This window comes from Symphodus melops (genome assembly GCF_947650265.1).
Source record: "Symphodus melops genome assembly, chromosome: 7".
In the NCBI taxonomy this organism is placed as follows: Eukaryota; Metazoa; Chordata; class Actinopteri; order Labriformes; family Labridae; genus Symphodus; species Symphodus melops.
In genome coordinates this window covers 20,409,098-20,430,708 of record NC_136697.1, presented here as the reverse complement: position 1 = coordinate 20,430,708, position 21,611 = coordinate 20,409,098, and the positions used below count along the sequence as shown (strand labels likewise).

The 21,611-nt window shown below is 40.1% G+C and overlaps 1 protein-coding gene across 1 annotated transcript in view; it reads right to left on the bottom strand.

The window, feature by feature from the left end:
• The window catches only part of b4galt2 (UDP-Gal:betaGlcNAc beta 1,4- galactosyltransferase, polypeptide 2), a 148,194-nt gene that overhangs the window by 66,357 nt on the left and 60,226 nt on the right, over positions 1-21,611 (bottom strand). The window contains exons 3-4 of the mRNA XM_079348170.1: positions 12,303-12,421; positions 10,550-10,666 (exon numbers count right to left, since the gene is read on the bottom strand). Of these exons, the coding sequence (XP_079204296.1) occupies positions 10,550-10,666; positions 12,303-12,421 (236 nt within the window). The remainder of the gene's footprint in view (positions 1-10,549; positions 10,667-12,302; positions 12,422-21,611) is intronic.

The window sequence follows — 21,611 nt, the reverse complement described above, 5'->3', positions numbered from 1 at the left end:
TCACGCTGACAACATGCATATTACCATGACCTGTAGCTCCTCTGAGGAAGCTGGTTATGAAACAGACTAGAATGAATACTGCTGCCTGTTTGTTTAAGCTCCCGTGAGGAACCTTTAGGTTGTGTCAATCATGGTGCCCCTTGTGGACAGAACAGTACACCTGAGCCCTTTGATGATCTTGTCAGATTGTGATCTGTAGATTGTGATTATTATTATTTTTTTGACAGAAAATGATCGATTTGTTGTTTCAAGATCTCTGGCAAAACATTTGCATATGCAGTGTGGTAGAGCTATATAGATTCTTGGCAAAAAACAGTGGGTTTGTGATGCAAATATTTTAAGGAAATTTCAAACAAAAAGCTATATGACCTCATTTATCTCTTCTTGGCGTTCTTAAAACATTTGGCAACACTGAAACATGTGCAGATTGGCTGCATTAGCTCTGTGGCTCTCCTGTACGACACTCCACTGAGTGTGACTGTCGCAGTAAGACAATTAATAACACAATGTAACACATGTATTTCATTATAAAATACACTGCATAAATACATGGGGTTTAAGTATATTCACATGATATACCATTAAACATGTTTCTCTGCAGATTAGGGCTTTTCATCAAATTCAAATGGGGATAAATTCATGATAAATAGCAGCATATGTTAAATATGTCATGGGAAAAAACTACTTATAGGGCTCATCTGGCACACAGTATGGAAGCACAACACTGCTACATGGATGTGATGCTATGATTCCCAGATAGTTTCTGATAGCTGTTTTGCAGGTCAAGTAATGGCAGACTGTGGAAATCAAATCTGAAAGAGTCCATTGTTCTTATGGGCTTATGGCTCTTTCAGAGAATAGTCTGCATCTAAAGGCATAAATGACTTAGAACTACAGATCTTGCGACTGAATTGAGCTCAGCCCCCGAAAGAGACAAGGTCAGACGTGACTAAATGATCTTGCTAACATGTGCAAGAAAAGGACAGTCAGATGTAAACTGTAAAGTACCATCATGCTGCATTTAGAATAAAAATGTCTGCAATGACAATTGACTACATTCACAGGCTGCCCTTTTCCCCTGACTTTAAAGGTAAGCTATTTTGTTTTTGGTAAAGAAATGTGAACGTTGGAGAAATGTACAGATTCTGTGGTACATGTTCATAACTCTATAAACAAACAGTCCACAGAGGAACATTTGGTCCCTGGAACACTGAAGAGGAAATGTTACGCGAGAAGTTTTGGTGGGGGGTCCACAACATAACTCTCCTGGTAGCTTTCTAGCTCTAAACAGTGTTCCAGTGACACATGTATTCCTTTGATGAAACAAATTTAACTTTCAACTCGACACAGTGCACCTTTAAACAGCAAACAAAACGTGTTACGTGATTAGAACAGCGCAGTTCGGCTAACTCTGACAATCATTGTTATTTAACCACTATTTGATTGACCAAAAAGACAGTTAACAAAAACTAATGGAAAGACTTCAGGTCATATTTTAAGACCACATTATCTGATACCCATTGGCTAATGTCATAGAGTAGCTAACATTAGCATTTAGCCACTTGCGAGATAATATAGGTGTTAGCTAAAGTGGTTGGAAGCTAATATCATGAAGTTGTGTAACAATCGAAAAGGTTCCAATGCTTTGAATGTTTATTATATTTGCTATTAAGTGGATCAATGTTAGCATCAGCACTTTTTGTTTTACAGTAGCTAATGGGGTATGAAATATGATGTTTCATATGAAATGGTTCATGATACCACTCAACTACAATGTTCTGGAATACAAAAGCCTTGAAATAATAACAGATTTTCCTTCCCTGTAACCTTATGGGCCAAAAGTAAAGAAGGAAAGCATTAACTTGTCTGGCTCTTCTTCTGCTGGATAAGTGTTCAGGAGGGAAACACAGCCGACGTAACCGAACAGTTTCAGTGTGAGACTGGAGGGGAACGCTGAAATGAGGGGGAAACAGCCAAGGAACGAGCGGGTTGGAATCAGAGTGACATTTCCAGGCCGTTTGAACGGGGGCTTGTCAAGGTGGCTAGAGGGTTTCATACAGCTGTTCTCAGCTCTTTATAGCAAGGTCGTCAAGTTTGGAGTGTTTGGATGACAGCACAGAGGCAGGCCCGAGTCCAAATATGACAACACTGAGGAAAAGGGAAAAGAGGTAAAGGCGGTGATTTCAGCATTGTGCGTGTTAGAAGCAAAGTAAAAGGTGGGAGTCGAACCGCATGATTTAACCACTGAGTCAATTCAGCTGCCTGTGATTTCAGCATATGAATAAATATCTTTGTTTATTATGTCAATTGATTTTTATTGATTCTGATTCATGCCTTTTCTTCTTTGTTAATAGTTCAACATCATGTAACAAAATCATAAATGGTGAACACTGAAGGAACCCTAACCTTAATAAAATCGTTGCATCTACAAAAATGCTAGGCTAAGCTCTGTTTATACCTGCTTATAACCTCTGCTGGGGAGTGCATAAGAAACAAATACTTCAACATTGAAGGCCTTATTATTCAGTGTCTATTATTCAGGTGCTTGTTAGTGAGAGGAGATGACGTCTGCAGACACTTCATTTTTTCTAGTATTTTCTGTGCGCACAAGGATGCAGCCAAAAAGGAAAGTATGGCAACTTTTTCACAAAATGCAAACTGACTTAATTTTAAGACTTTTAGGGAAATGTCTTCTGAAAATATTTATGTATGAGCAAATGACCAAATTATCCAGCTCCCATTATAGAACACTAACTTGCTGATCCTACAGATGAGGAAAACTCATGTTGTGTTTGTTTGCCTAAATGGATTCTAACCCTGACTCGGACAAGCTGATCCATACTCTAAATATTAGTTTGAGCCCGTTGCTTTCCATTGTATGTTTGTACATGGTGTTCTGTTGACTCTTGGGTCCATGTGGATGGGCGTGTGTATTTAATCTTTTTGGCTTTGCTTTAGCTGCTCTTTTCTGACATTTAGAGCCAAAAAGGTTGATTCATAGTATCAACAGAAAAGAGACAAAACTCCACATCTACAATAAGATGCCATATATATTGTGAATTTAATTGTGTGCATAAGATGGGAGTTAGGACCATATTTCTTTTCATTGTCTCAAAATCGTGGTGTTAATGGACGCATGAGTGAAAGCGAGGCTAAGGAACGAAAGGCACGTTAAATTATGCATCACTAAAATCCTGAAATGTCAATGCACCGGAGTGCCATGCTTCATATTACAGCTGTGCACGCCATCCAAGTAGAAACATAGCAAGTGTTTTGCATTTTTATTGCTATGACCACAGGCACTTTCCTTGGACGCATGTGAAGGATGCTTTTGGCTGGGTTAGTCGAATGTGTGTGGTAGGCATCAATATTTTGGCCGACCAGCTTCTAAATTGACTTAGTAGAAGCTAATTTCTTTCTTGGTGTTTGAATCGAAGAAAAATGTTGCTTAGAATGAACATAAGTCCTTTCTCTATGGTTTGCAGATCAAAACATTCAAGAAACTGTCTGTTTGAGCTGTTTGGAAGCTTGATTTCGTAAAACATCTGAAACAGGTTGCAACATAAACTCTTTGTTTGACACTCTAAATGTACATATTACGTGATTATGTACACGTAACTTTTCATGAAGCACTCTGATCGATTTATCTGATTGTAAAAATGAAAGAAAAAGATCTTAATCATCTTCTCTTCTTTTTCAGAGAAAGGCATTGTGACTTTTTTCCCTTATATAAAAGATTGTGGCTGTAAATATGGTTATCATATTTTGCACCGGTTATCTAAAAGATGAAGACAGTATCATCCCTCTGCTATAGCAACATGTTTAGTTTGGACACAACGTGTAAATAACCCCTCCACTTACATTGAAACAAGCCCAGCACAGGTCAATCTTGTTGATTATCAGTAAAAGGAAACACGAAAAATGCAAAAGTAAAATCCTACTAGTTAGATAGAACGACTCCAACTGAACTCAGTCACCAGCCGATGTGGCAGAAATCCTGCTTCATTCAAAAATTAATCAGTGTTGAAAAGTGTGGGATTCATATCTGTCATTATCCACACTCTGACCCTGACTTTGCTTTGGCTTACTGTCCACCTTTGTATGGATTTTTGTTTTTAATTACCACTAATTTTTAAAGCTCTTTTATGACGAGGCCCCGAAGTATCAGTGACCTTCTAGCCCCAGCATGACCTCTGATCAGCTGATAAACTCTTTTCTTTTTATTATTATTATTATTCTTATTTTAAAAGACAGTTTTTCCTTATTAAATTCTTATTCTATTTTTCATTTTGATATAAGGTTATACATTTTATTAAATTGTATTCAAACTGTTGGTGGAGAATTTGTTAATCAAAGTTCTGCCTAATAAATGTTATTACTGTTAATTATATTTTATTATACCATGTTTACACAGCATCAGTACTTTTTTTTTTTACAAGGAAAAGAGTGTGATCATCTTTCAGCATTCAGAACAACTTTGTGTTCACACAGTTGTTATTTATACAACAAGGGTTTCTGGAGTTTGACCTCTTCAGACTGTTTTTCCCTCTCAGTGCACCTCAGAAGAAGTGAAGATGTGTCAGAAAGCTTTACTCTGCTTCTACTAAAATAAATAAATAAAACACAGTTTTTGATCTAAAAAAGGTCAAAGTGTTTTATCTCACCACGATCCACTGGAAGGTGCTGTCAATAAATACCTGGACTAACAGAATAAGTTCATGTAGACATCTCACATGTTGCTGCTGAAACGTTTGAAAGGACACATTATCCCTCTTTTCCACCTTATAAAACAGTCGTCTGCGGTCTAAATCAAACATCTGTACTTTTCTCAAAATGAATGAATCAAACACTCGAGGAGGTTTGTGACCCTGTAGAAACCAGTTCTTTTAAAACACTCTCTGTTTTGTAAGACTTGTGCAGACCACACTGGGGTGGGTTTATTTCACATTTTTTGGTAGACTCAGGTTACCCAAACATATGTTTAAAAACACTGCCAAAGGGGATTTTCTCATGGTATGGTACCCCTTTAATTGAAATTAAATTAGAAACTGAGAGTAGTTCTAGTTTTAAAAAAAATGATTTGCTGTGAGGAGCGATGAGAAGTTTGCAGCTATATCTATAATTCATCACAGCCCACGGTAACATAATCACATGCAGCTCTTTGCACCTGGGGCTGGATGCGGTCTAGGGGTACAGAACGAATGAGAACCTTATCTCACTGTATAGTTCCTTTTATAAAACAGTAACAATACCTCAGCACACAGAAACATAAAGATGAAGAGGGGGCCATGTGGAGGAGTAGGAGAGGAACAGAGCTGTTGCCCATCAGATCAATACCTTATTCCATGGTCAACTACACAAAAAACTCCCTCATTTTGTTTTTGGGGCTCAACATGTTCAGTGTCTTGTCGTAGGAGAATGAATGTGCATTAAATATGCATGGGTTAGAGTGGCTTGAGAGGAAGGAGAAAGTCTGGGCACAGTTTTTTCTTTATTACTAAAAGGTTTATATCTACAGTAAATATGTCACCCAGGCCTGCAACCTCATAGAGACGATAATAAAATAATGACTATTATAATTAAATAGGCTTTGTTCTGTGACTGTCCTTCACCTTCATAAAAAGGGCTAACACCTATCAAAGATAAAGAGAAGCATGGATTGAATATTTCTCCTGATGAATGGATTCTGCTATCGTCCTCTATTCACTATATCAAACTGAAACTCGTCACAAATTTCCCAGAGACACACACACACGACGTGTTATGGCAAAGGGTCACTAATTTAAACACTGTGGCAGAGTGATGTTCTTATGCTCTTTAAATAATCTACAATGGATTCTTCACTGAAGTCACTCACTATTTCTGAACTGATCAAGGAAGTCAAGAGAAACGGCCTTAAGCTGCTCAATGGTTAACTACACTTTTGATTAATTAGAGAAGATAACAAAAAATGTGATGTTCTGTTAAAATCCTTACAGAGATTTCTTTTCTATAATGCTGTCCAATTGTCCTCTTAAATATAGTTTTTAAAAAAAGCAATTCTAATCTATATCGGAATTTATCAGTATTAATAAATATCCATGATTACCTGTCTGTTCTTTTAATAATGAAAAGTTACAAAGATTCGGTTCCTTGTCTGCCTGATGTAGCTTTAGGACTTGGTCAGCTTTTACTGATCTATTTGTACAATAACACTATGTGCTATATGAGCATAGCATGCTAATATCACAGAAAAGTTTTCGCAAAGATGTAAAAGGACAACTTCTGAATAAATCAATTTGCAGTTAGAGTTTGTTGCTACTTGTTTCTTTACCGACACCAACAAAACTGTTCTCTTGAAATATAATACAATTCTGCTACGATCAAAGGTCAACCACTAAAATGCAGAGCGGTATGCTTCAAGAAATGTTTTTGCAATCTCACACACTGACACACACACACTTGTATGATGATTTCTAGACAAATAAACTGTGTGGTTCGCCTCAATGTGACCTTCATCCTGAAACCCAAACAAATACACACAGACACTCTTAGAGCACAATCCTTCATGATCCTTCAGCGTCCACTGCTGGAGCTGAAGAGTCGACGTGAATACGAAGAACAGCGAAGTTACTTGATGGAGCGTTTGTGTGTGTGCAAGTATAACGGATGGTAGACGGAGAAAGGAGTTAGCAGGTCAGCCCTTGGTGATCTTGGTGTATTAGTGGAGCAAGGGGTTCCTTCAGGGCTCAAAGAGTTAAGAGCACCAGCTGTCAGTCTGTTGCATCTAACCCATCAGAGCTTGTTCTGGTGCTTAAATACCACTCTTAATAAAATGTAAATTAACACTGTTGTTAAGGTCAAGCTATTTGGTCTTCATTTGAGTATTTAAATCTAATGCTTGCTTGATGTTCCACTCTGTCAACGGTTCAGGTTTGTTAATCTAGTAGCTTTTTACGCTAGTAGAAGCTAATGTAGCCTTTAGCTTGGAGCTAGGATGGTCAGCAGGCTTCAGCTGTGCAAGTGTGCTCTCTTTACAAAATACATCAACATCTCAGAACAAAAGTCTTTCAAAGTGTTTGAAGATTGCTGAAGCAGACTGTTCACACTCAACTTGACAAAACTGTATCAGGAAACTGTCGGGTTAGTGGAACAGTAAAGAGGGAGGTTTGGATTAAGATAGCAGGTTTTGAGTCAACTAAAAAATACAAGAGTGAAGTAATGTTTACAAAAAGTGCCTTACTTTAGTTAAAAAAAATAAATTAAAAAAACCCCTAAACTTTGAATATGGCTCTCTTTTTCTGAAGCTTAAAGTTTAAAAGCCAAATGATGGCGGCCATCACATTGGAAATGCTGCTGACTCGAAATGAGGAGCAGGCACAGCGGTGGAGCTGAGGCAGGCTGAAAGAATATCTTGGTAGCTGAAACCCTCCCACCTAACCAGTCTAGCTCATCATCTATCTGACATATCCAAAGCCAAATAGTACAAACAAAGCTGAAAGATCAAGGTCAGTAATGGGTTTTAGCCGAAATGAAAGCTAGCCTCCTGGCAGCCTGCCTGTCAGTCAAATCAGTAATAGTCAAATCAAAACCTGTTTGGAAGGAGTCTGTAAACATGTTTATTTCTGATTTAAAAATGGGCATTTTAAAACAGGCTCTAATGGGGATTTCTTGGGTTTTGCAGCCAGCCTCCAGTGGACACTTCAGGAACTGCAGGTTTTTGCACTTACAGTAGGCAACGCCTTCATTTCTTAATTGCTTTGTTCCCTTTTATAAACCCAATTGGGCTTATTGGGCTGTTAACATCTAAATTAACAGTGTAATAGACTACAGAAACACTACTATACATTCTGATTTCTAATGCACCTTTTTTGATAGAGCTTAACTGTACATTTAAAGGATCTTTGATGGAGTATATTTACAATGTTGCACAGGCACTTTTTTTTATGAGTAAATGATCTGTGGACATCTTCCACCACTTCAAAATTTTATCAAAGGAGAAACAAGCAAGGGGAGGTGTTTGTGTGGGATGTTTTTCCTTATAGACTTCCACTATAGTTCAAGGGCATTAGATGCCACAAATCAATAATGATACCCAGCCTGGATAAACCTTAAGCTTGGATAAAAAAAATAAAAAAAAATCATACCAGCAGATGGCTCTTCCTTCTTCATCACTTCTGTCACTCACCTCTCTCTCTCTTTCTGTCTTTCTCACCTGCTTTTCTTTGGGTTCTGTCCCTCTCTCTGGGCTTTTCTCCAGTTTTTACAATGAGCCGACGGCCAACAACACAAACATTGGCCCTGGCTCTTTCGTCCGGCAGAGAGGACACAGAGCAGCAGGGCAGTACATTGGGCTTGCTTGGGTTGCAATATAACTTTCTGCATGATCCCTCTGCAACGCCTACTCACCATACCTTAGCAGCTCGCCGCTTTTTCAGAGCGACATGATAACTGCTGAGAAATGGTAAAAAAAAAAAAACAGCAGAGGGTGTAGAAAGGGTGTAGAAAGGTGTAGAAAGTAGAGATACAAACCTTTAGTCTGCAGCAGTGTTTGTAAGAAATTCAGTAAGTGGTAATGGTCAGTTGAAAGTATTTTGTTGTAACTCTTTGTAGCTACACCGTCGAACTTCTGGTCATCAAAACCCCTCCTCTGTCCTTCTGGTTTGACTACTTTCAACCTGTCCACAGTCTGTTTGCCTCACTGTCTCTTCTGGGGACAGTCACGCTCGTCTGGCAAGGGAAATCCAGGACGGTTTAAGCATTTGCAAGACAGGAACAGTGATCAACACTTGACAGCACACAAAGAAAACTGATTACGTCCTGTGCCTGTTTATGTGCGTTTCTGTTTGTAGTGTGTTATTTGTGCAAACAGTTTGGGTTAGGCCATAACCACCACACCTCAAAACAGCTCGTCCATGACCAGCCACTCACTGGTGTTAGTTGTATCGAAAACAGATATTTTACGCTGATTCTGACAGTTTTAGTTGGAGTAGGCTTTTGGCCTGGGCATAATTTGAACATAAAACCTGCAAATAAAACTGTAGAATTACTAAGTGATAATATTTAGATGAGCAACTGCTTCATTGCCAATTAGTATAAAACCCTTTAGCCATTACTGATGAGTATTTATGGACACAGTGTATAATTTATATATTTAAGGGTTTAGTTGAGGTCTTTCTGTGAGCAAAGTTTTACAAAAGTGAAGCATAAACCTCCAGCTGTGCTGTTTAATTCACGGGTCATATTTGGGTCAGTGCAAAACTCATCTAAATAAAATAGAAGCAGAAATGATCCTCACCACACAAGCACCTCATAATGGTTTCATGAGAGACTATAATCAGATTTTTAAGAATTTCAACAAGTTCAAGTAGATTTTAAAATTACACGAGAGCGATTTCCTCTTCAAACAAAGCCATCCAAACGTTTCAATCACAAGAGCACAAATGGTGATGGTTTGTAGAGATAATTAGACAGCCAGGCAGTGGATCTGTGTCTGTTTGAAGTGCAGGTAAATGAGCTGAAGAGAATTCTGCAGCTCGCACTGACATCACTGTCAACATCATAATGATCTAACCAGGTGCTGTGACAAGACGCTTCTGTGTGATAGAACAACATGATACAATTCAAGAGGAACTGTTGTGGGATGTTTGAGGTAAAGACTCTCAGAAAAAAAAAAAAAACGTCAGTAGACAGAACTTAAACCTCAAAAATATTTGAGGTCACTCATTCATCTTAATCAACTGAACTTGAAATGAATAATTCATGTCCTAACTCTTTTCTTGTGAGTGCAAACAGAGATAGAACAAATGCTACACTAGTCATAAATCAGGTTAAGGGCACCTTATATAAAGAATACTAAGTCTGACGGTAGTAAGGACATTTTTATTTCAGATGAGCCACGTCTGTTCTATTCGAGAAACAAAATCGAAGAGGGTTCAAAAATTCGTCTGAATGCTGTGAGCACTCTAACGGCTCTCCACACCGCATGGTACCAGCTTCACATTGCAGACAAGAAGGATTCAGAAAGGCTGAGAAGATGTGTTTATGTTCGGGGGTTTGCACATGTGGAAGTGAAAAAAAGGGTAAGACACTGGAGCCACAGGTCCCTTCCACAGGGGGAGTGATTAAGGCGTTGCGCACGACCCACAGGGGAGCGAAAGGGCAGAGAGAAGAACTCATTACCAATAATATAGAAGAAGAACTCTCACCTATACCACAGCCTTTAGTCGCACACACGCTCTCACAGCTCAGGAAATCAGGAACCTTTTGCTGAATGGAGTAAATATGAGTAAAACTGCCGATGTGATTCCGAAGATGAAGAATAAGTCAATAAAAACCAATCAGAGGCGGAGAAAGGAAGACAAGCAGGCTTTTAAAAAACAGCCCACTGATGTGTTCTCAATCCGGCAACAGAGGAACCGATTCTTCTTTCTCGTACATCCAAACACAGAACTTTACCTGAGCTCACACATTTTGAGATATGCCCATGCGACTTCTTCCTAACAGTTCTCGTACCTCACAGTATATACTGTATGTTCTTGTGGCCCGAGGTCCTTTGGCCTCCTCTTACCTGGTTGATGATGTAGATGCCGTAGTCAATCCTCTGCCGTCGGAGGATGGGGTGGAGGTAGTGCAGCCAGTACTTTAGGTGGTTTTCTCTGTGGCGGAACGGGATGATGATGGCCACCTGAGCAGTTGGAGAAAGGTTTTTGTTTATGATTTGTCACTAATAAAATATTGACGAGAAGAAAACCTCTCTGCATTTCCTTCAGTAGAGGAAATCCAATGGAAAATCTAAGCCACAAACAGCATTAAATAGACCCCTGCACCTTTGTGCACGTTGGGATGTGTCACAGCTGTGACTTATGTCATGGCCCACGCACACTCCAAGTTTCCCGTGCGACTTCCTGTGGCCATGTTGAACTGCAGTAATTAAGCACTTTGGTGATGTACATGACGCCTAATCATGCGGTGGCATTGTGACAATGAAAATTACTATTCATGCTGATCTGTCATCAAATATGCAAAATTCCTCCCTCTAAAAATGCTAATTATGTTGCGAATGTAATTAAGAAAACTAACAAGAATTTCTTACATTCCGAAAGGAACCTCAGACAACTTTTGGTGCTCGGGCCCAAACTCATAAAAATAAGACATACAATCTGAAATATTAGAGCAGGTGCACCAGTTGACACTTTTCTGTATACAAGCACAAAAGATAAGAGTCTTCATGTGTAACCGTTTGAGCAACTGAACCCTAACTCACCTTGAACTGAACTGTTCTGCGACCAGAACATCTTTCCTCCATAGCAACTCCTCATTAATGTCACACAAAGTTGCTGTTCATTCATAATAAATGAAGCAGCTCAAGGATGCAGCTCTCAATGGCAGCACAGATTTGAGACAGATTTGAGTCTGTCCCGTATCTCTGCGCCCTAAGTCAGTGGTGCTCAGCTGTCCAAATAGTCCGAGGCCGAGCTCTAATCTAGCGTGTGGCTTTATGATGATAACACACTCAGGAGAAGACGGGCAGCACGGTGACCTCGGTTTGTGCACAGTCAGGGTCGCGATGTGTGCTCCTGTTTCACTTTCATCTTTGCTGCTTGAGGACGCACGCCCTCAGTGGCGCGTTACGAAGAGTATCGAAACTTTTAACACTTGAAACTTTGTTTTAGACGCCATCCATGACGGCATGGTTAAGTGTTACTGCGCATGGCTCCTGGTGTATCTTTGTCATTTAAATAGGTACAAATAAATGTTTTTAAAAGTTGAACATGTTAGAAATAAACGTAAAAACGAGGACTGTCAAACGGTTATTTTTAAATCCCGCTTAATCGCTGCATTTTTATAAAATGAATCAACTTTTATTGCATATTGGAAAATCTATAATTTAGCATTTTAAATCAGTTTTTGATCTGATTTCTACACTTTACAGATTAAAAGGTCAATGAAATCAGCAAACGGTAAAAAAGTGAAAGATTTGTGTCACCAGGGGAAAATTACTTTTGACTCGTCAACCTCATGTCAAGAGTTTTTCAAAGTAAAAGAGGCATCAAAGGCACAGTTGTGTGGTTTTGTTTTTACCACTCTGACTACAGGAAGATGCTGTTGTGGCTTTCCTACGGTACGCCTAAATGGATAAAATAACGCCCGATAAATATGATTAAAATAAATGAATGTTAATTTCGAACCCTTATCTCAAAACACTGACATCCCTGAGAAAAAAGTTTTTGTTTTCAAGTATGTTTGTAACTTGAAAATGTCGAGTGACTTGGATTGATTTGAAAAGTGAGTAATTCAGAGTGACAGACGCATGTACAGACCTTCCATCTGGGCCGACAGTCAGGTGGCGTGTAGCGGCCTCCCTCCGTTACGTTCGGGTTTTCTTTCTGCACTCGTTCCATCGTCATCTGGGAGCTGAACTCGATCAGCAAACGGCCCACTGAGGTCAAAAAGAAAGAGAGGAGGAGTTAAAGAGATGAAGAGGACAACAGAGAAGAAGGAGCAGGAGATAAAAAGATGACGGGCGGAGAGAGGAAACAAGGAGAGGGAGCGAGGGATGTAGGGAGTGAGGGACAGATTGAAGGAGCTTTAAGCTTCAAAGCAGCAATGTGTGCAGAAATAATAGTTTCTGGGGACAACATTTGCATATTGCAGCATTTAATAAGAAGCACAGGCTTGGGAAAACATATATTCCTGGGAAAAAATATAAACAAAAACTTTGAAGTCAGTCAGAGTCAACACAACATGAAAGGTAATTACGCTGCTCAGTGATGAAGCCCCAACGACCATACGTTCTATCTCCACAAATCTATCCATCATCCCTTTGAGTACTGAAGGATCAAATGATATCTTGTGTCTGCATGCATGAGATAGTGGGTTAAGACTCAATTAAAAAAAAAAAAGAAGGCTTGGCTTTGACTCTCTGTCCCGGATCATAAATACAGAGCCTCTTTCAGGGAGCCAGGGTCATTAAAATATATGAGCAAGCTTTGCTGTTTGGGCTCCAAACCAAAGTCCTGCAAGCACAATCAGACTCTGAGCACTCATTCTGGAGCCAAATGTCACTCGTTAGTGGATGTTTTTACTTCAGCATCAGACAAAAGGCTCATTAGTTAATTCACAAAGCATCAAATTTAAAGGAAAAGAATGCTTGTTCCTTGTTTGTCAATTTAAAAAAAATAGAAAATCATGTCTATGGAAACTAACTTTAAAAGGTCCGTTACATTTGTACATCAATCATTTTATTTTATTTTTTTTTTTTAAAGATTTGTTTTGGGCCTTTTTTGCCTTTAATGATAGAGGGAGGAAGGTGGATAGAGTCGGAAAGGGGGGAGAGAGTGGGGAGAGACATGCGGGAAATGGGCCACAGGCCGGACTCGAACCCGGGCCGCCCGCGCGCGAGGACTGAGCCTCAATACGTGGGGTCGCGCGCACTGCCGCTGCGCTACCGGCGACCCCAATCATTTTATTTTGACGTGTTTGAATAACTGAAGCAAACACTGACGTGAAAAAAAAGCATTTGCACAACCAGGTTTGTTATCATGATACAGACTAAATCCAATGAAAAGACTAAAAATAGCTCTTTATGGATTTTCGGGGGGATTTTTCTCTGCGTATTCAAAACCTGACACATCTTGTTGTTCTGTGCAGAGCTGCTCTCTCTGTTAAAAAAAATACATCACTGAGCATCACTGTTGTACTCCGATGCATACAATAAGCCAAGGTTAAACAGGCAACTCAATATTTTAGTCATTCGTAGTTTCATTGTTTCTTTGTTGCTGCTCAAAATAGCAACTTTTTGTGAATCCTCTCAGGGCTGAAAAAAGTGTCAGGAAACGGTGTGATTTAATCAACTGGGAGTAGCATTCGTAACGACTTACAGTGCACAGATGTTTTGGGAACATTTTCAGCCTATTTGTTGTTGTTTTAATAATGAAGTTATGTAGTTCTGACCTGTTTTTACATTAGTAAAGAATGGGCTGGATGCTACAGGCTGTAAGAAAGAAGAGTAGCTTTACCGTGTCTAAAGGCTGAAGTGCATTATTTGGATTATGTTACTTTGAAGGTGTTTTTTTTGGGCCCCTTTGCTTTTATTCCACAGGACAACTGAAGACAGACAGGACATACTCGAAGGAGACATTGGGGGAGGGCATGCAGTAAAGAGCCGAGATCCGATTTGACCCCACTGTGGTGAGAACTACAGGGGCCTCATTTTAAGATCACATAGTCCCTTTAAAAACGTAAAAAATATATCACTCAATGTAACAATCAAAAAGTTTGAAAGCAGTGAAGAGAACGTAAACACAAGGTTAACTCTGGGTTTTTAAAGACGTACACTTGACCTTGGCAGGGTAATCCTGCAAACAAGGAGAAAAACATAGCACGTGCATTGAAGTGTTTCAATATTGCCATATCAATAAGAAGTGCGATAAATAATAAAATGTGTGTAAAAGATGTGTAAAGACGTCACTTGTACTTTTTTTACTCGTCTATTTTCCGTTTTTCGTGTTTTACAGACTAACGTAATAAAGCTTCTCCTGAATCAAAAGAAACCCTGTTGAATAAGTGTTTTGTTAGCACCACTATATTGGCACAAATGACCTGACAGCTTTAACTTCATCTGACTTTCTCAAAATGAGAGAAAAAAAAAGAAACGTTTTTTTTTTATTCATTGAGATAAACCAAGATTTTGTGTTTAATTTAAACACTCACATATGATCAAATTGTAATTTCCCGTGCAGTCCTAATTTGGATCACAGCTGGTTTAAGCTGCACCAACCAGTACCATTATTTTACAGTAACCACCTGAAAACAAAGAAGAACTCCAGACTATTTCAGCTGTGACTTCTTGTCTCTGCTTCATGGCTTCTAAAAATACACAGCAAACAGCAGAGACTCAAATCCAACACAAGATTTTACAACATAGGACTCAATTTATTGAGTTTACCCGACTCAAATCTTCAGCCGTTTTTTTCATTAGGGCCACAGGAAAAATCTCAGTCTGTCAATAAAATGTGAGAAAACCTATAGACAATGAGAAAGCGATAGAGGGACATGCTACATACGGACAGCTTTTATTTGTAATGATGATAAACTGAAGATCTATCTCCCTGACTGATGATTATTTGTCACTTTTTTCCCTACATTTACCACCAACTAATAATGTAATCACTATTTACAGCCCTAGCCCGGAGTGTAAAAACGGTAACAAATGCAGTTATTGTTATTCTTCAATGTGCGTTGTTTATTGTAGTTTGAAGTTCAGAGCTTGTGTCTCATTTTTTGAATCTGTTGCAATCAATGGAAACAACAGGTGACGCACGTCGTGTGTGTCGTGGTGCATGATCGAGTGAGAGCACATGAGTTGGAGTTCAGTACAGGTATATAAGATAATAATCCTCTTAGCATTGACGTATGGGCTTTGTGCTGAGAGGTCTCCTCCAATCAACGCTGCCGAGGCGAGGAGCGTGATCGATGCCAACGAGGTTACATGTTCATAACACACCTCTTTATCAAACCACAAGAGCTGAATGCAAACATCCGCACAGCCCCGTCCACCGTCTTCCCCATCCTCTCTCGTGTCTCTATTTGATTTCCTCTTTCCGCCTCTCACAGTAATGAGACAGTAAGTGGAACATATTGTTTCATCTTGTCTCACGATGACGTGAGTCCGCTCTCGTACAAAAAAAAAAAAAAAGGACACCGATAGAAACTACAAGTTCTCACACTAAATGATGCTATTTTTAGATTTTTTTGCAGGTTGTTTCTGTTTGTTTGTTGTTGTTTTTTTCGACCTACATTGTCCACAATTAATTGATGCAGTAATCTTTGAGGATCAAGAAAATAGTGCAGTGAAGTCTTCTGTGGAAAAACTAACCCACTTCAGGGAGCGATATCATGCTTTATTTAGGGCAAGTCTGGAATTCAGTTCAAGGCAATGAGAGCTTTGTTGTTGTTGTTTTCTGCACAAGTGGATCTCCGGTTCACACGGTGACCTGGCAATACTTGAATATGTGATTAATGATATCGAGTTTGTTTGGTTTTGTTGTTTTGTCCCCTGGAAGTGGTTTCCATTTTTGGCCTGATTTCCCCACACCAACACACAGACTTCTTTATTTCCATTATGTGCTTTGTAGTTTTACATTCTTGTGTGAAACTCTAAATAAATGAATACTACTGCAATATCACAGTTTATTGTGTGGTTGGATAGTGTAGACTCAGCTTTTTGTTCCAACACACTGCCGTATGCAGCTTTCAACGTTTGCAGAAAGAAAAACCTCCATCTGAACAAGAACGCAGCAACGTGATTCGCTAAAGTCTAATAGAAAGCTTAACTGCTAACCCAACAGATCCAACAATCAATACTATGAAAGATGTCTCATCAAGTCAAACTTTTGTTAAAAAGTCTATTGTAAACATTTACGGATAGAGATGAGTAGTTATTTGGTGTTATGATAGGATGAGTGTTACGGATAAGTATCTCCTGTTGTTGTTTGCTTTATTTGTGTTCTATTTGTGTTCTGTTCGCTAATGCTAACTGCACAGGTTTAAGCTAATGCTAGCTGCACAGGTTTAAGCTAATGCTAACTGCACAGGTTCAATCTGTAATTATTATCTATCTATCTATCTAAATAAAGAACAAGTCTTTGGACTGTGGGAGGAAGCCGGAGCACCCAATGAGCTCCTGTGCGACAGGGGATTCAAACCAGGAACCTCCTAGCTGTGAGGCAACAGCGGTAACCACTGCAACTCCCACCACTCTTCTTAATCCATACTACACTAACAGAAGATGATGTTGAGGCAGGTGGAGAATCATAGGACTAATCCCAACTCCAAATATACAACAGACATGGACGTGCTGCTGACTTTTTGACAAAGCATAGGTGTCTCCTCAGATCAGAAACTAGCACTTGAGTTCATGAAGATTCCAACATTACACTAGTTCATTGCTATAGAGAGAGATGAGAAACTATATAAGATAAGAACGAGAACATCTGGAAGTGTTGATGGGAAGTTGATTGGCACAAGTACGTCTTTCTCGCATTATGATGACTGCATTGTTGTTGCAGCTGAAGTCAGAGGCGCACTGTTGTTGTTTTGACTAGAAGTGAAGGTGACAGGTAGAGGTCGGGCAGCTTCCAAATAGACTGCTGACGTGCGTGAAGGAACCTTTTCAAACCATCACTGACATCATCCTGTATTACTGTGACAAACAAGAGATCAATAACACAAAGTGTGAGTGCGTTACTGGAGGGGGGGAAAAAAACGCAGAGAAAGAAATATGTAAATGTGAGTGCATGTATGAAAAAAAAGGAGCACTGTGGTTTTGAGCTAATGATGAGGACTGATTGGAGAGAGTTGTAATGAGTGGCAGCAATTAACAGAACACAATCACACACGTGTTATCTACTCTTAATCTATGTGGTGATATCACAGTAATACATGACAGGAAGCTTGACTAACATTGCTGCTGATTCCCCCCACAGGAATGAACCAAATATCTGAGCTAATAGGTTAGCAGCTCATGTACTGACACAGTACACAGAGAGCTCAAACCTGAGGCGGCGAGCATTTTACACTCTCGCGCTGAGTAAGTCTGCGCCTATCTGAGGGTTTTAATTCAGCCTCGGTCTGACTCCATAACAAGGGAACAAAGAGAGGAGAAGAAAGAGAGCACTCGAGTGTGTGTTTGTTCAGAGGTATCCATTCATAGGTTTTTAGACCCTCTCTTCTCTCTCCCTCCCCATCTCTCTCTCTCTGTCTAGCTGTCATTTTTGTTGTTAACTCACTGCTCCCCACAATCCGCATGAACCCTCAGTATTACAGATGACATCCACTGACACTCACTCTCCAACGACGCCAACGTTTCTGAGCATTTGATCAACCTGTGTGGAGGTTTTTATCAGGCGCAGACGTAAACCTGAAGACCTACGTGCAGTGCTCCCATGTTCACGTGATATCCGCTCTCATCTGTTCGACTGCTGCAAATATCAGGTCGTGATGTCTGTCAGGAAAAAAAAATGTGAGAAGGCACAGATTTTTTTTTTTTTTTTTTTATAAAGGTGAAAATGAGAGGGAACTGTGAAATGTACAGGCAATGGTGGAGCAGAAAGTCGCTGCTGAGGCTTGTTGGTTTTGGCCCGCCTTGAGTCTCCCCGACTATGATTGAATAATGTCGCGCCCCCCCCCAAAAAAAAAAGAAAAGAAAAGAGAGAAACGTACAAATATGCATACATTTCATCAGTTTAATCAACAAATGATCGTTATTTTTTTCCCAGTCTTTAATGATGAATTTGATACCATATCTCTTAACTCTAATCAGGATTTCCCTTTGTACACCATCCAAACAGCAACCTAACATCTTACTCACATACACACGGCATTTGAAATACTGTAAATGAGCTGGATAATCAAATCTCGAAAAGTTAGTTTCGTTATTTTTGGAACTTTTTAGCCTTTCATGTTTTCAGTCTAAAAATGCAATCAGTGGAAGAACGTGGAAAAGAAAGTTGCTCGGCCTAAAGCCTTCATGTTCCTCACACTCGTTTGTCCTCTCTCACTCCCGTTCTCCATCACATCCCTCCTCCCTCAGACGAAGAACTTCCACTCATTTGGTGGGTGTTTGTAATATGCTCCACGAAATAAAGTCGTGTAAGTAAAGTAATTGAATGTTTTCTCCCTAAAAGAAAGAAAAAAAGTCTTCCTGCACAGGAGTTTGGGATTAACTCTGAATTACAGAGAAAAGTTTGATTTTAATTGGATTCCATTTGACCATCTGTGATAGTGAAAGTAAGCAGACCCTTTTTCTCTCTTCCCCCTTTAAAGTCCGTGTACAGATCACCAGGACTCTGCATGTATCACTGGTCCGTCAGGCCATCTGAGCTCACGAAGCACCCGGCAGCCTGCTTGTTAATCAGACATCCTGCTCTGACACCTCCTGTGCTTTCCTGTTACTTAAGCAACAACTGGAGCCATGCCAAGGTCCACTTTCACAGAGACTTTATGAGTTTTCAAATTGAGTTCACTTCTTTTGCTTCAGGAGAGAGACGGGCGGGGGGTGGGGGGAGAGACTGTTCCTGTCCTGCTGCCTCCCACTGACACAGACTCTGTGACAAAAGAGACTTTCAGCCCTCTGAATCTTATTAGCCCGTCCACTCCCTCCTTCTCTCTCTCTCTCTCTCTCTCTCTCTCTCAATCATGTACAAGGGCCTCTACCAACTGTGCACTGTAATTGCTATTCTTCCAGCGATGGAGAGAAAAGAAAGGAGGGATGTGATGGAGAAAGGGAGTGAGAGAGGACAAATGCATGAAGACCTGAGGCCAAGCAACTTTCTTTTCTGCAATTTCTCCCACTCTCTCTCTCTCTCTCTCTCTCCCTCCCTCCCTCCCTTCTCGGCCTTCTCCTTCCAAATGAACGACTCCACATTAGACTCTAAGAATACATGGCGGCACAGGTTGTAACGGCGAAATCCTGTTTGCGTGCACGTCGTTCCCCTATCTGCATGTGAATGTGTGAATTTACTGGATCAGAGGATTATTGGTATCGAAAGAATCTGCTCGATACGCAAAGCAATCCAGTCATCCGTCACGGTGTGAATCGATGCACAGCGCCCTGTGTGTCTGTGCGTGCTGGAAGTGAAGAGATAGAGGGTTAACAGAGGTGTATTCAACGCTTACAAAAGAGCTCGCAGAGAAAAAGGCTGCAGCTTTATCCGTGAACTGGCGGCTTTGTTGTCACAATGTGTTCAGGAAAATGACATCAAGGGGACCAAAAAAAAGGGAAACAGTGGCTGTAAAGAGAGGATAACGTGACAGCGGTCTGTCGAAGGATTAGAAAGATGGCTGCTCTGCAGTTTCCTTTAGAGAGCGAAGAGAGACGTTTTGAACTAACGTTGTGAGCGATCAGGGTCGGAGGAATAAATCACATAACCTCGACGAAAAGGTAACAAAGACCTGTTTATCTTCTGCAGTGGAAAAGTCATGCCAACAACAACAACAAAAAACATTAGCGCCTTCACATGCTTCGAGTCACACAGCAAAATGAGGGGGAGAGAGAGCGGGCCCCAAAAACCTTTTTTTTGTATCATGTTTGAACTTTTACCCTAACCCGTGTGACACTCTATATGTCAAACGTATGTTGTGTATGTTTGTGTGAACCTCTAAAATGTGCTGCTGCCCATCCTGCCCATGAAACTCTTGTTAGACTTTTTTTTTTGTTTTTGTTTTTTATCTCAACAAGTTTCTTTCCTCATAAATAAAGGGAAGAAAATAATCTCCAGTGGTTGAGAATGCATGAGCCAGATCTAAGTTATAATTTAATACAGAAATGAATGTTTTGAAAACACTGCGTAAGTGAAGCTGTAACCGTGAACCGTGAAAGAAAAATCGATTTATAAAGCTTTAACTTCTGCCGCTTTTTCCCTGACGGCTACAAGACCTAACAAGTCAGCTTTTTTCTGCATTTTAATCAACCAGTTTTTTGTTTTCGTTTTCTTTTTCTTGTTGTTGTGTTTCAAACATTAGAGAGACCAAACTGGAGGAAAAGCCTCGTTTTCTTAAGCAACATTGGAGATCACATAAACCTGCAGCGTGCAGTTTTAATGGTTCAAAAACGTTCATATGGGTTTTAAAGGAGGGCGAATAAAGTCTTCACCCAAAGCTAACACAGAACCACTACTTTGGTAGTGACTGTTGTTCCAGTACAGGCAGAAAAAAACCCAAACAGCATTATAGTGAGACCAAAGCAAAGCTAGTATTAGCTGCAGAGTGAGCTGGTGAGCCAGAGAGTGAAAGAAACCTCTCATTTTAGCTTGAATGGGGCCAGTGAAGACTGCTCGTACTTAGTACACAAAAATGTCTCCCCTCATTCATAGGGCGCTTTGTTCCCACGTTCAAAAGCCTTAGCATCCATTAAAGAGTGGTGAATAATCGTAATAAATTTAGGAAAACAACAAGACGACACACAAAGAGCAAACAGGGATTTCATTAACGAGTGTGAGTTTCAAGCGTGCCGATGAAAGTAATTACAGCGTGAAACACTCTCCTGATTGTGGAAAAGATAGTGCTGTTTCTTACATCAATAACACCGCTCTGATCAGCATTTATTGAAGTACCGCTCAATGCTCCATTCAAACCAAGTGTTGTTGATCGTTATCCAAGCAAGTCGGGCAAAAAAAAAAGAAGCACTTAATGGCTCGAATCCATGCACACAGTATGTTCGCTGATGTGTTTTTGTTTTCAGACGGAAGAGGCTACCAAGCAGGGGGCATGAAACAGATGGTGAACGCGTTGAACACAATGTCGCATCCTCGAACAAGAAAACAGGGCGAGTGGGAGAAGAGGCAAAAAGAGGAGAGACGCGAATGAAGTCGGTGTGTGAGCGAATAAAAGAAGGACTGACAGTCAAGAAGGATCAAAGAGAGAGACGGAAGGACGGCGACGGGGGGGGGGAACAAATGCAGAGAAACAGAAGAGAGGTGGAAGACACAAGCAGAAGATGTGAACCGGGGTGGCAGTTAGTGCGAGGCGGTGAGGATAATTCCATGGCAACACCAGCAAAGTGAAGGTTTCACTTCTTCACAGAGTTGTTGCTGTAATTATCAGGTTTCGTATTTGCTTTGTATCACAGG